Source organism: Geospiza fortis, unplaced genomic scaffold (assembly GCF_000277835.1).
Source record: "Geospiza fortis unplaced genomic scaffold, GeoFor_1.0 scaffold54, whole genome shotgun sequence".
NCBI classification, from domain to species: domain Eukaryota; kingdom Metazoa; phylum Chordata; class Aves; order Passeriformes; family Thraupidae; genus Geospiza; species Geospiza fortis.
Genome location: NW_005054301.1, coordinates 13,151,934 through 13,165,242, shown reverse-complemented (window position 1 = coordinate 13,165,242; position 13,309 = coordinate 13,151,934). Strand labels below are relative to the sequence as shown.

Genomic DNA, 13,309 nt, shown 5'->3' with positions numbered 1-13,309 from the left:
CAATTTTTACAGTTTCCACTGATTAAATATATATTGACTCATAAAGTATTACCATTACATCAATTGTCAGCAGATGCAAGAGTATGTCATTTAAATATTAACTATCATATAAAAATGGCAGCTTGATTGTTTGGAAGCAGTAATCTGGTGCTGGTTATTGCCACGTTTCCCTAATGCATTGGGTGGCAGTCACAAAATGCACTGCTTTTCTGATATACCTGCTACTACAAAACCAGAAACAAATAAGTTTTTTATGTATCTCCCCTTTCTCTTAGACTTAATTTTTATTTATTTCTGAACTGCAGATATCTTTGATCTGAATTGCAAAAATGCATTAGTGAAATATAAACAAAGATATGCTCACTGGAGTCAGAAATTATATGCATCATCTCTAAATCAATGCGAAAAATATACAAAGAACCAGTAACAGATATATTACTCTGTGCTTGAAATATTTTTATGACAGTTCCCATATAATATGGGTGCAATATATCATCCATTGGGATGTTTACCTAAATTCTTAGTAAGATTGTACTTATTTATGTAAAGTACATTCTATTCTCAGTACTTCAAGATTTGTCTTTTCCAGAGATGGTAAGAAGCTACACATTACCACTAAAACAAAATAAATTCTTGATTCTATGCTAACTGTGCTATCAGGTTACACAGACACTTCACAGACCATTAAAACCTTCCAGTAATTGATAGGTAATCGCTCATTTGCTGGCTGCAGCAATGTACATGAGAGAAAAACCATTCTTTTTTACTAATGTAACATGTAGAACTTGCTGCTATTGCTACACTTAATGTTCACAGTGCCATATCATTTTTAATGTAAACACTCATTTTCTACTTCCTTCTTACATTTTCTATTAAAATGCAATACAAAACAGCATATATTTCATTCTATCCCTTTGAGGATTGCATAAGCAGTTCCAGGGAGTATCAGCTATTGTACTGTTACTACTACAGTAAATAAATATTTTAGGGTTTAAAAAACAGGTATTTCATCAATTTCTTTTTTTCTAGGAAACCCCTTGCTACTTGTTCAAACTTTTTACCTCTTCTTTAATGTAGTGCTAAGATAGCAGTTTTTGATACAAATAACACCTTGTATAATAAGGCAAATTCATATTCTAGTTAATAAACAACATCAATAAATTTGTCAAGACTTTAATGGCATCCGTACAGAACTTTTCATATACTGAAAAATTTATTCTGCTTAAGTGCTTTATCTTAAGCAGTTTTCATTAGCCATCCTTTAATCTCTATGAACAGAAATAAATGGAGTCAGGAAAATTATCTGTTTTAAGCATTCCTATTACTAAGAAATAGTATAACTTAGATGAGTTTTGTTATTAAAGGCAAGGAATCAAAATTATACAACTCCATTTAATCAATTTGAGAATTTTTAGCAAGTTTATGCAATCAAGACCTGCAGTCTGTTGGAAATTTTCAGCAAAATACAAATTCAGGGTATCCTACACATTTGCCTTGAAGTTAAAAGACTAATTACATGAACTGATTTATTAATAAATGTGGCTTTTTGTCTAATTATTTTAAGTACTAACAGACTGGGGAACCATTTTAAATGTCTAATGTGCCTTGAAACCATTTTTTTAGGTTAATTACATTTCTCACTAAAGTCACTATAGATATGCCCCTCAGGTTTTACACTGAAGATTAAAGAAAGAAGAAAGATGATTACCTCATTGGCCAGGTCCAGTAACACTGGGGCAGCTGCATTTTTCATCACCCCATTCAGATACCTAGACAAGACAAAGCCAGGTAATTTTGCAGTGGCAAGAAAAGGCCAGTTTATACACGTCAGCATCCCTTGTGAATCTTTTTCATTTGGGGGAAAATACCCCATTACAGAGTATTTAATGGGAAAATATTTTTAGAAGTATTTTAAGCAATCACTAACTCTCCAGGGTTGTCTCCTATTCTATTCATCTGCAAAATATATCCATCTCAATGAAGACATTGGTAAAAAACTGAATATATCAAGAAATTTTAAAAAATGTGGCTTAATGACACACAAATAAATTACAGACAAATAAACTTCTATTATTCACAGTAAAGATTTTTGGTTCCACATGACCTTCAACTATGAAGGGGCAGCGTATATCTTACCCAATTCACTAGTACATACAAAAACATAAACCCTCAAATTTATTCCAGATTCATTTCATCAACTGGACAGTAATTTAAATACTAAAGGCTTACTTTAGTGAAATCAGTCTAACAATTTATATTTTACAAAGAAAACAAGAAATATTTAGGATTCAATAAAGGTTGATAGAAAGTCATTATCCTATCAGTGGCAAAGGCTTAATGTTTCTAGTTGAGGGTATTACAGAATGATGTTTCTGACCATCAATTCACACAATGTTGCTTTCCTCACTTCTGTACTTTCACTGCTTGATATTTACATTTCAATAAAACCTGAAACCTGTGTTTTGAAGCTGATGGGAAGGAGCTATGATACTGGAGGCCACTTTGTGCTTTGCAGCCATGTGGAAAAGAACAATTGTTACCAACATTTGAACTTGCTCGTTTATCCTATCTGTATTCACATAGCACATCATTACTGACATCATTAGAAGGCCACAGCCTTTCCAGCTCTACATTATCTATCCATCAGAAGACAGCCTTCTGCTCATTAGTTACAGACATTAAAATTCTTTATCATTTTACCTTTCTGTGGAATGGGTGGCACACCTTTATAAAACCCATTCACATAAGATTTGATAGAGGGCTTTTTACTTGTAAGTGATTCTGAAACTTAATGAATTAAGGAAATTTAAAAAGCTTTTTGCTGTAAATTATTTCAGTTCCATATTAAAAAACCCCACAAAATATGTTTAAACATTGTAAATTTATAACAGAAGAAAATGAGATATCATACACAAAATACACAACCAGGAAAATGTACTTGAGATTGAAGTTCTCAAACATGCATCTAGATGATTGAACAGCCACACTGAGAATGAAGTAAATTTCAGTCATATATTTCTAATGCTTCTGGCAACTCCATTATAGACTAGCAGGTCTCACATGCTGATGGCAATACAGTTCTGAAAACCTGCTGATCCTTCTTGTACTTTGTGCTTGCCTAAGTTTCAGACTAGTAATTCTCAGCCAAGTAGAAAAAACTACTCTACTCAACTATTTTACTTGCTCCTAACAGGGACCGCTGAAAATCTCTACCTTCAAAACCTGGTAGCTTCTGACCTAAGAAAGCAATGACAGCACAATTATCTGCTTGTATGTTGGCAGAAATACTAAGGAGCATAGCACCCTGTCTGGGGTTTACAGCAGTAAAGTGGATGCTACAGAAGAGCAGAGGAGAAGACTTGTTTGTCATATTTACACCTGAAGTATTATAAAGTGGCTTCTATCTCAAGTTGTCTATCTCAAGTTGCTTCTGTAGACTCCTAAACATACCACACAGTAAATCTATTAAAACAGGACTGAAATGAGTTTTTTAGCTATTGACCAGAACATCTCTGATTTCAAAACATGTGCATTTTACTCAGCTATGTTAATACACTTGCAAAATGACATACTCAGAAACAGCATAAAGAATGATTTTCCCTACCACTACCACACAGCTTCATACATAATGCATTAGTTATGTACTGCTATCATACTTCAGACTACAGAAGAAGACAGGAGACCAAATCCTCCTACCTGATGTGAGACAAACTTAATCATACCTACAACCCTACTGACACCAATACAACTGCTGCTTTGCATAAAGCAAAATCTTGTCCCGTGTTTCAGACTGAAGTTTCAGGCTGGAACTAGTGATTTACACATACTGTAAGAAAAGGGTTACTTATGCAGCAGTTACAATTATCACAGGCCACTTCACTGAAACTATGCTAGTGAAAAATAATTAAAACTAGTACTGTATATGCATGTTATTAGCACAACAAAATTCTTCCAATAAGCCAATATTCTTCCTAAACAACAATCAACCCTAGGAAAAGTACAAATTTTACAAAACAACTACCAAAAAACCAAAATCAAACACCCAAACTAGTACACTTCACACTAGATATTCTCAACCAGTATATGATATAATCAGACTGTGGATAAGTTTTAAATACATGACTCTGGCAGAAGCACATTTAATTGTTTACAAATGAAGGCTCTTTGTTTATCTTCTTGATTCATACAGATTAGTATTAAGCATGAATATCATACATCACAAGTATGAATTCACTTGCCATGCATGCTCTTCAGATATGTCAGTCTACAAAGTAATATTTTAATTGCATATCTTTACCTGTTATCACTATTGCCCCAATTATGTCACTGGAATATTTTTAGTAAAGCCTATGGAACTAACAGAAAAACTACAAGGTGTAGCAAGCATAGTTTATTAGCTTAAGATGCAAACAATTGTAAAATGACATAAAGGTTTTCATCCTCCCTTAAAAACTATTTCTGACACTTCTGTTGATAAAACAGGAGTGATCTAAAAATTAGTGCTTTAAGTGGCAATACATGAATATGTAACTTTTTGTAATGTAACACAAATGTTGTTTTAAACAAGCAAGTGTAACAGAACAAGCTCTCTTGCTGTAAGGAGCTCATCAAAATCAGTCTTGACACAGAAATCCTAAAAATTACAAACTATAGGCAATACATAATAAATGCCATCATATAAATTGGAAAAAATATTTGCTTATCCTAACTTAGAGCCAGGGAAGTAAACTCTTTCTTAATCAGAATGACCAAATCCTGAAAAATTTCTGTATTTCCAGTGAAAACCATTTTTAGGTGAACCATTCCGTATTCCCAAATTCTTAATTTATTGTTATATAAAATTAGCTTCATAAGCTAATTTACTCACAACTGCTGTAAAAACCAGTATCTATGATGAGAGTCTTAACTGGGGTGGGGAGGTCATACCTTTGGTAGTAAGTTTCAATAGCTTCAGCAGTGTGATGCTTGGCATGTGTTCTTTTGATTTGTTTCTGGAAAAATGAAAAAAACAGGACTTTTACAAAGGTGTCATAGATCAAAACACAGAAATCATGACTACACAAACACGCGATCCTTGGCTACACTTTGATAGATGTGAACCATGCTTTTAGATTCCATACAGAAATGACATTCAATCTACCTATTGAATTGAACGTCTTCAGACTGTACTGCAATGTACCATATGTAAAAGCCAGTAAGGTCACAATAATTGAATCTAAATAAGTTTACCGAAGGCTGCTGAGGGCAAAGAAAAACTTGTTCTCTCTTTCAACCTTTGTATTAATTTTCCCTCAATTCAATTCCATCTAAGTCTGGTGCACTCTAGTTTTACAATTCAATTGGCATTTTTAACCAGGAAGAACATTGCTTAAAAACAACTTATTTGAAAAACTACAAAAAGTAATTCCATAGAGACTTGCCACTTGACTGACACCTGTCATCTCATGATAAATGACTCCATTTTCTGCCTCTCTTGCCTTCTGCCACTCCGGCAATGGTCATTTATCATCATCTCTGTCAGCAATGGAAAGCAGCACTGACAGTGCAAGTCAGCAAACATTTAGCACATGGAACCACGCAACACAGGGAAATTATTATTGTCAGAATAATAATGGTTTAGCATAATTTATTACAGGTCCACCAAATAAGCAAAGGCTAGATGTTATTAGACAGATGGATGGGTAGGCTTGGCAGCCATCCACTGAGACTCAGGCAGTGCTTGATGTGGAAAAAGGAACATCCTCCAAACCAATCAGAAAGCTGGCAGTTCAATTACAAAGAAATAAAGGGACATTCATCATTCAATTAGGCACCTGTCAACCCTCACAAAGGAGAAAACTTCTAACCTGGTACTCCTGGGAGAAGATGCTCAGCAGAGTGGACTGCGATTGACTGGAACAAATAAAAGAAGGACAAAGTTAATTACTGGAGTGCACTGCAAAGAAACAAAAGAGAAGGGAGCTTCAAAGGTAGGCCTGCTGCCCTGTAATCTAACAGAACATGAAAACAAGTGTGGAAAAGTTGTTCCAGATGAACACCTCAGACAAAGGCTTCCTGCTGCTAGGTCAAGGAGAGAGCGTATGAGGGAGGGGAAGAAAATATAGCAAGAGTTTCAAATCATACTAGCATATTGTTTGGGAGATTCAACTTCAGAACCCAAAAGTCCTACCAGGAGAAAGTAGTGGAACTAAAAGGTGACAGGGAAAAAAAGGAAACTAAAGCAAAATTTCCATTAAAAATTGATAGAGTTAAATTCCATCAGCAGTTGAGAACACGCCGCTTGTTCATTGGCAACATATTGAAATTCATTTTGTTAGCAGCAAGGGAACTTCTTCAGTAGCTGTCTCATATTCAGGTTAAAAACTTCCCTCTCTGTCAGAAGTAGCATATGGGACCAGTGGAACATTCCCACTGAAACTCATGTGCTTTGAAAATGGAAACTTTCACAGCAGGAAGCCAAGATTCCCCGGAGTCGGTCATTTCCAAAAGCTGCCATAAGCTTCATTCATCTAAGGCTCCACTCAATGTCGAACACCTGGCAATGAAGCAACCTGGAAAGCATTCTTCCCAAGTGGGAATTTTTCTCTCTGAATTGTTAACATTTAGAAAAGAGACAAGATTTTTTTCCTCTGAAAGGCAATCAATACCACACTGCTACTGTTTTCAATTGTCCTCTGTGGATATATCTACCTCATCACATCCTGAATACTACTAATTACTCCTGATATATTTTTCTACTACATGCAACTTGAACAAATTATAGTCTCAATAAATCGAGTTTTATGGTACAGCAAAGCGTTATGAATAATTAACATTTTTTCCTTCCATGAACTTACGTAGTATGGCACAGCATAGGTAGTTCAAAGATTGCACAATGTCTGAAGTCTCACTCTTCTGCCAGATTTCTTGTATGTGAATTTAACACCTGTATCATATCATAATTACATTAAAGGCACATATTCTCTCCATACCTAAATGATCCTTCTCCTTCCAACTGTCACACTTCAGAAACACTAATTTAAAATAAGGAAGTCCTACTCTCACTTTCAAAAGAGAACACTGAGGCACAAAACAACTAAATTATTGGATCAGAGTTAAACAAACAGTATGTATATGCAGCATGGTATAAAGTTACCTCTAAACCAAGCAGCTGAAGAATCAGGAACAAAGTGACTAGATTAATGCAGTGCTGTATAAAGAACTTACAAGTATGTCTTATCCATAGCTGTGCTTCCAGGCTTTTTGCCATAATTCTGTATTTTGGGCTTGTCTGCCCAGCACAACATCTGCGTGACAGCAGTAAACTGAGCCTTGATCTTTGGTATTTTACACACGGGACTGTTCATCCTGTGTACTAACTGAGACTGAATGTTAAAACTGTAGAAAAATGACAGCAACAGAAACTGATTAATATATAGATTTATTAAATTAATGGATTATGAAAAATCAGTCCAATACATTAAAGAATTCACATTTTTATAAAGTTTCTATTCACATAAAGTAAACAGTATTTAAATAATAAATATTTATTTAAATATACATGTGACACAGAGGCCAGGTGTTGCATACCACAAAGCCTCTCCAAAAGGTGCATAATCCAATTATGACAATCTGCAACCTGCACATTTAAACACCAGAAGCTGAACAAAGGAATGAAATTAAGATTATATACTTACACAGGCTATACACATACAGAAAGCTAAGATATTTCAACATGTTAAAAAAAAAAAACAACAAACCTGCAGGCTATAAATAAGTTCAATACAGATGGCCCCCTAATGGCTCACCACATAACTATTATTATCTTGTACATGTACATGGTCATAATGGTAGAACTGAATTTAGAGATAGATGTGGGAAAAATCCCAGAACAGATCAGGACAGCATTTGACTAGATCTCGGGTTTGAGTTCTCCTCCACTGACATAGCAATTTTTGTGGTTTTAGTCTATTCCTCATCTGTTAACTGTATTTATACTACCATTATCCTATTATACACTGAAAATGACATATTAAAAAAACCCAAGACCATTATCCCTCCCTCCTTTTACACTCCACCTTTAATGGCAGACTTGGAAATGCTAGGTTAATGACCTTGATGACCTTCAAGGTCTTCTCAAAATTAAATGTTTCTCTTATTCTTGTCCATTTTATTTGTCTCTTTGGTGTCCTTGGATTTTGACCTACTTCAATTTAGTTCAACACTCCTCCCCTATGGAACAGTCTTTCCAGCTGTTCAGATAATTTAGGACTTAGCATGAATACTGAAAAAAATAATTCAAATAACAGTGCAAATTGGATATATACTGGATTGCAGTACAGCAACTTTATCACTGGGGCAAAGAGAATTATTTAATAATTATTTCATCATTTCATTATTATAGAATTATTTTATATTTCATTCATTATTTCATGAATAACACCATTCAAATAATTACAAGTCTTACTACTCAATGATCCTTCCTCTTCTCCAGAAGAAGTGGATTTATATCTTCACATGGCTGCTTCCATGTTTTTTTTGGTTAACATCGTTCCTGTCTTAAACATTAAAACCACTCATCTGCCGCTCAGTGTTTCCTCGCTACAATTTCATTGAGACAACTTCCTGGCAAAATGAAGTAGCTCCTCAAAACACAGATGGAGCATCTATTGCAAGATCCTATTGAGTGAAAACTGAAACACCATGGTTTCAGAAAACACTGAAAAAGACACTACTGTGTACTTGGAGAAGGAAGAGAAGTCATGAACATGAATTTGAATAGCAAATATTTCCTCAAAAAATATTCAGTCTGTTAAACTAGAAGTTATCATTACTTCTAGAGGAGCAGCTAAATTCCCAGGGCTCCATCCATCCTCTGATACTTCTATATAAGATTTCAAAGCAACAAATGAGCAGACAAATGCATTTATTGCTGAGCTATCCAGGAAAACAAACCTAACACTCAAAGTGGCTTTTTATTCAAAATAATATTTGAGTACTGCGCTATTGCCTTTCATGGAATAAACTATATAGTAAGCCACATGATTTTCTTGAAGACCAGGAATATAGATGTTTGTGACAAGCAGACACTTTTGTTGAGAAACAACTGTAGAGCCAAGGTACATAATTGCTGATTTTCTGAAACAAACAAACAAAACCCCAGAAGTCATAATTCTGAGTACTACCTCGTTTAAACATTTAATAATCTAACCTGTTATGCCCCTTGTAGAACTAAGTATATTGTCCAGGGAAATAAGCAGATTTTTCTCTTAAGTTCTGTAGTGACAACTTTCATGGAAACATTTTCTTCTGCAATTCCAGACAGTAATGAATCTAACTCCCAGAGCTCTGTTCAAAGCATCCAGCCTTGTTCTTTAGACATCCTCTTTTACTTGCATACTGGCATCCACAACAATGCCAATTTACCTTTTGTTACTCCATATTAATGCCAGTGACATATTCCATCTGAATGTTTGATGTATTTCATGCTCTTGTCAATATGCAAGTGGATTTGAGCAGAAACATGAAATTAAATTTGGCTAAAAATGCCCATTTTTTAAAGATAAAATTACTTTTATTTTATAAAATTAAGTGTAAGCTCTAGGTTCCAAGTGATACAAAGATATAAAAATTTGCTTGCCATAAAAAAAAAAGGTATTACAATTATAAAAGTTATTTCTAATACACAAATCCAACATTTAGAATGAGATGTCCAAGACAGTCCAGAAAAAGGGATAAGAGAAATGATCCCTAAGAACTTAGGTATCAGTTAAACTAAAAAGAAAACTGCAAGTTTGCTGCTGGGAAAAGATTATGCCCTTTGGTCAATTATTACATAAGAATAAAATTTAGACCATTGTCTTCTAATTAATCTCATAATTTGAAGATAATAATCCCTGGAGAGTGTCTCAGAAAAGTTCTGGTTTGCAATGAGTATTCATATATAAAGTAGTAAGAGATAAGTTACTACTTCGTATAAGCAGTTTACTGCTTTGTAGCCAGAGTAGATACAAACCTTTGGCTAAGAAACAGCTACTAATGATGAAAGCAATTTAATTGTATCAGATCATCACCTCAACAAAACAGAATTGCAGATGCAACCAAGATTTGGAGTGCTGTCCAGCTTAATATTTGCTACTTACTTCAGCTTCACAAGGAGAAAATCCAAGCATAGCAAATGTTATGCAAATATTATATTATCAGCCCTTGCAAATAATGAATTCTCTACAGTTAAGATGAAATGTACAACTTTTACTTTATTTTCTGAGATTACTGAAAACATGGAGTTGTAGGTGCCAACCAAGATTCCACTTGTTTCATGTTTTAGAATGAGTTTCCCTCACTTTTAACTCCGCAGTTGTTGCCTAAAGTAGAAAGAGTAAAAATCAGTTTTACATTTAATGTATTTTATCATGGAACAAAGGAAGAGTATCTAGAGAGATTTCACACAAGTGGAGACAAGAAAGGGGAAAGCATAGTCCATAAGACAAATATGTATATATAAGCAGAATAGCTTTATTGTTTTCTTTTCACAAAATTGAATATTCCACCTTATTAAAACAATAAATATATTGCTTAAAAAAGTGAGTGGAGGGGCAGGAGCTGCGTTTCCAAAATTCAGAAGCTGTTACATGAGAAATCCCAAAGCTGCAGTGTCAAACCTTCTCTCTGAAGAACATACAGTGCCACTTACCTATAGCAGGAATTCAGTAAGGGGGGAAAATTGCTTCTTCCACAGTCTCTAGTGAGCATGCAGACCTACTCATATCTTTCATTATGTTCTGAAGTTCTAAAGTAGGTAGCAAGAGTCTCTCATTTTTTTTTTTTAACTGGAAAAGAACTTCCCCTTTCCATGTACAGTAAGTTTAAAAATACTTTTACTGGTAGAATATTGAGCATTAAAATAAAAGTAATAGGGCTAGAACTGCGTGGTGCTGCCATGCCAGATTTAGAATCTAAGTGAGGAAAGAGATATAAATCCAAAAAATTTATAAGGCTAGTGGTGAAAGGGGAATTCTCCTCACATCTATCCTGAAGTTTCAGAGCATGTGTCTAAAACATATTTTTCCTGTTACATTATTAAAGACATGAAAGAAATACAAGCAGCCAAATTCTCATCTTCCGTACTGCAAATGATTTGGAACAGGGACTCCTAAAGGAAGCAATGTTTACACTCCCTATCATATGCTAACCAGTCCACCTTATTTTGTAAAAACTCTGTCAGCAATGGATTTCAAATAGATCTAGCAGTATTGTTTCAAATGCATAACATGCACAGAGGCATACAGCCTCAGTGGCTTCCCAGAACTGTAGGACATGAGCAGCAAGTGCCACAGTTACACCTGGAAATGACCCAGTGCCAGTCTGATGGTCAACTTCCCACCTGAGAGGAGGTGACAGCTTGTGGATTCTCACAATTTCTTCCACATGTCAGGATTGTCCAGACAATCAGATTGTCAGACAAAAAGGTTTCTTAGCAGTCTGAATGATTCCACAAGAGAATTCAGGAAGGCTCAGGAATACCAAAGGCCTACCCAGAGCTTGTTAGGCTTATATGCCTGAAGCGCATGAAACAAAGGAGGCACCTTGAACTCTACAATAGTTACAGCTTTAATCTTTCTTCACTGCAGCCTCGAGTACAAGAATCTTTCTTATAGTTTAGTATGATTGTGGTCATTTCTCTGAATGAAAATTCTCAAAAAGCAGAGTACTGTCTCTGTACACATTTGTACTTTTGTACTTTTATCATTCACAAATCTATCAATGATTTATCAGAAGTCAGTGAATTACCAATTTAAGTTAAATCAATATACTTGTCTATATACATGTGTGTGAATATATACTTTTAAATCAATAGGTGAGTTTGAATTAGAGTTACTAAGTAACATAGAAGTATCTAAGTCTTTAGTTACAAAATGCTAACTTCTATAAAGCGGCCATCTTCTAATTTTCCGGCTTTCCAGCTACACCAGTTCAAGTCTGGAATACAAAATCGATTTTATTATTTCTGCATAAGAAGCCTTCCATGCAATGAAGCATTATTGGTAGCTACTCCTTTGGAAACTATCAAGTCAATACAGTTTTGTAGAAGAAATACTCCCATTACAAATATATTATTACTACTATTGTTGTGTTGTTGTTGTTACTGTTGTTATTGTTATGCTGCGTGTGTGTAGATATACATACATATATGACAGGAAGTATGTGATGATATGTTCATTTCAGACTTAGTAAAATTACATTTAAAATCAAGATGAAATTCAAGCTCATCTGAAGAACAATAGCATTAATCAATTTTAAAATTCTCTGATACCCTGTTCAGTAAGCTGTACAACAGCTCAACTCAAAAGACCTAAATAGATCCCTAAAAATTGCCTTTGCCTTAAAGTCAATTTCATACCTTTGGAGGATCAAAAATAAAATACAAAGTAAAGATTTTGAGGAGAAGATGCGCTGCATTACAGGCTTCACTATTCAATAATAATAAAAAGGTTAAATTCAGGCATGTGCATACAACTTTGCTGCCTACAGCCAGGGTTATGAGTATAACTGTATGACAAAGCCCAGCCTAGGCTACTTGAGAAGAGTCATCACTTCTATGACCTTGACACTGGTTGGTCCCTCAACTTCTATACAATTTAGTGATGTGAGAGAACAGATGATGGTGCAATACATAGAAATGGCAGCATTTAAAATTCATAGTAGCGTAAGGCCATTACTTTTCCCACTGGGCCACTTGAACTTTAATAATGTCTGACCTAGTTGGCCAATAAGTTCTAGCAGCAGACAGAGGAAAATTGCCAGTATTAGATACTGTTTGATTTTTCATTTAGGAAGACTTAGAAGTTCCTTTAAGAACAGAGCACCAATTCTTCCTGTAGACACCTAATTTTTTGGTGTCTCTTGTAACAACCAATATATTTTAAAACAACTGCAGACTATGAACAATCTGTATCAGGTGTGAAAAAAATAAATTGCAGAGATAAGTACAAATTAGCAATATAGGCAATGATCCCAAAATAATGCTAGCTCTTTGCAGAGAAAAATTACACCTTCTTTCACCCACACCACAAAAATCTGATTTCCAATAGCAAAAATGTAAGCAAAACTAAAAATACTCCATATTCAAATGACTGCAAAGTTTTTATGATCAATCTCCCTACCTGAAAAGAGACAGACAAAAATGCTGGTTTTCCATTCACATATATATGGTTGAGAAAAACAGCATCATGCTTTAACAGTAGATAAATAAATAACATGTTAAAAAACCCAGCAATCACAGCAATGAAAGAGTAGCAGGTTCATATGAAAAGAAACTACTTTTTCAGCT

The 13,309-nt window shown here is 34.7% G+C and overlaps 1 protein-coding gene across 2 annotated transcripts in view; it reads right to left on the bottom strand.

Moving 5' to 3' along the window:
• The window catches only part of CUNH15orf41 (chromosome unknown C15orf41 homolog), a 95,246-nt gene extending 89,330 nt beyond the window's left edge, over positions 1-5,916 (bottom strand). For both annotated transcript variants that reach the window (XM_031065536.1, XM_031065531.1), the window contains exons 1-3: positions 5,847-5,916; positions 4,927-4,991; positions 1,709-1,769 (exon numbers count right to left, since the gene is read on the bottom strand). In XM_031065536.1, coding sequence (XP_030921396.1) covers positions 1,709-1,753 — 45 coding nt within the window. In that variant the 5' untranslated portion in view covers positions 1,754-1,769; positions 4,927-4,991; positions 5,847-5,916. The remainder of the gene's footprint in view (positions 1-1,708; positions 1,770-4,926; positions 4,992-5,846) is intronic.
• Positions 5,917-13,309: the final 7,393 nt, after the last annotated feature.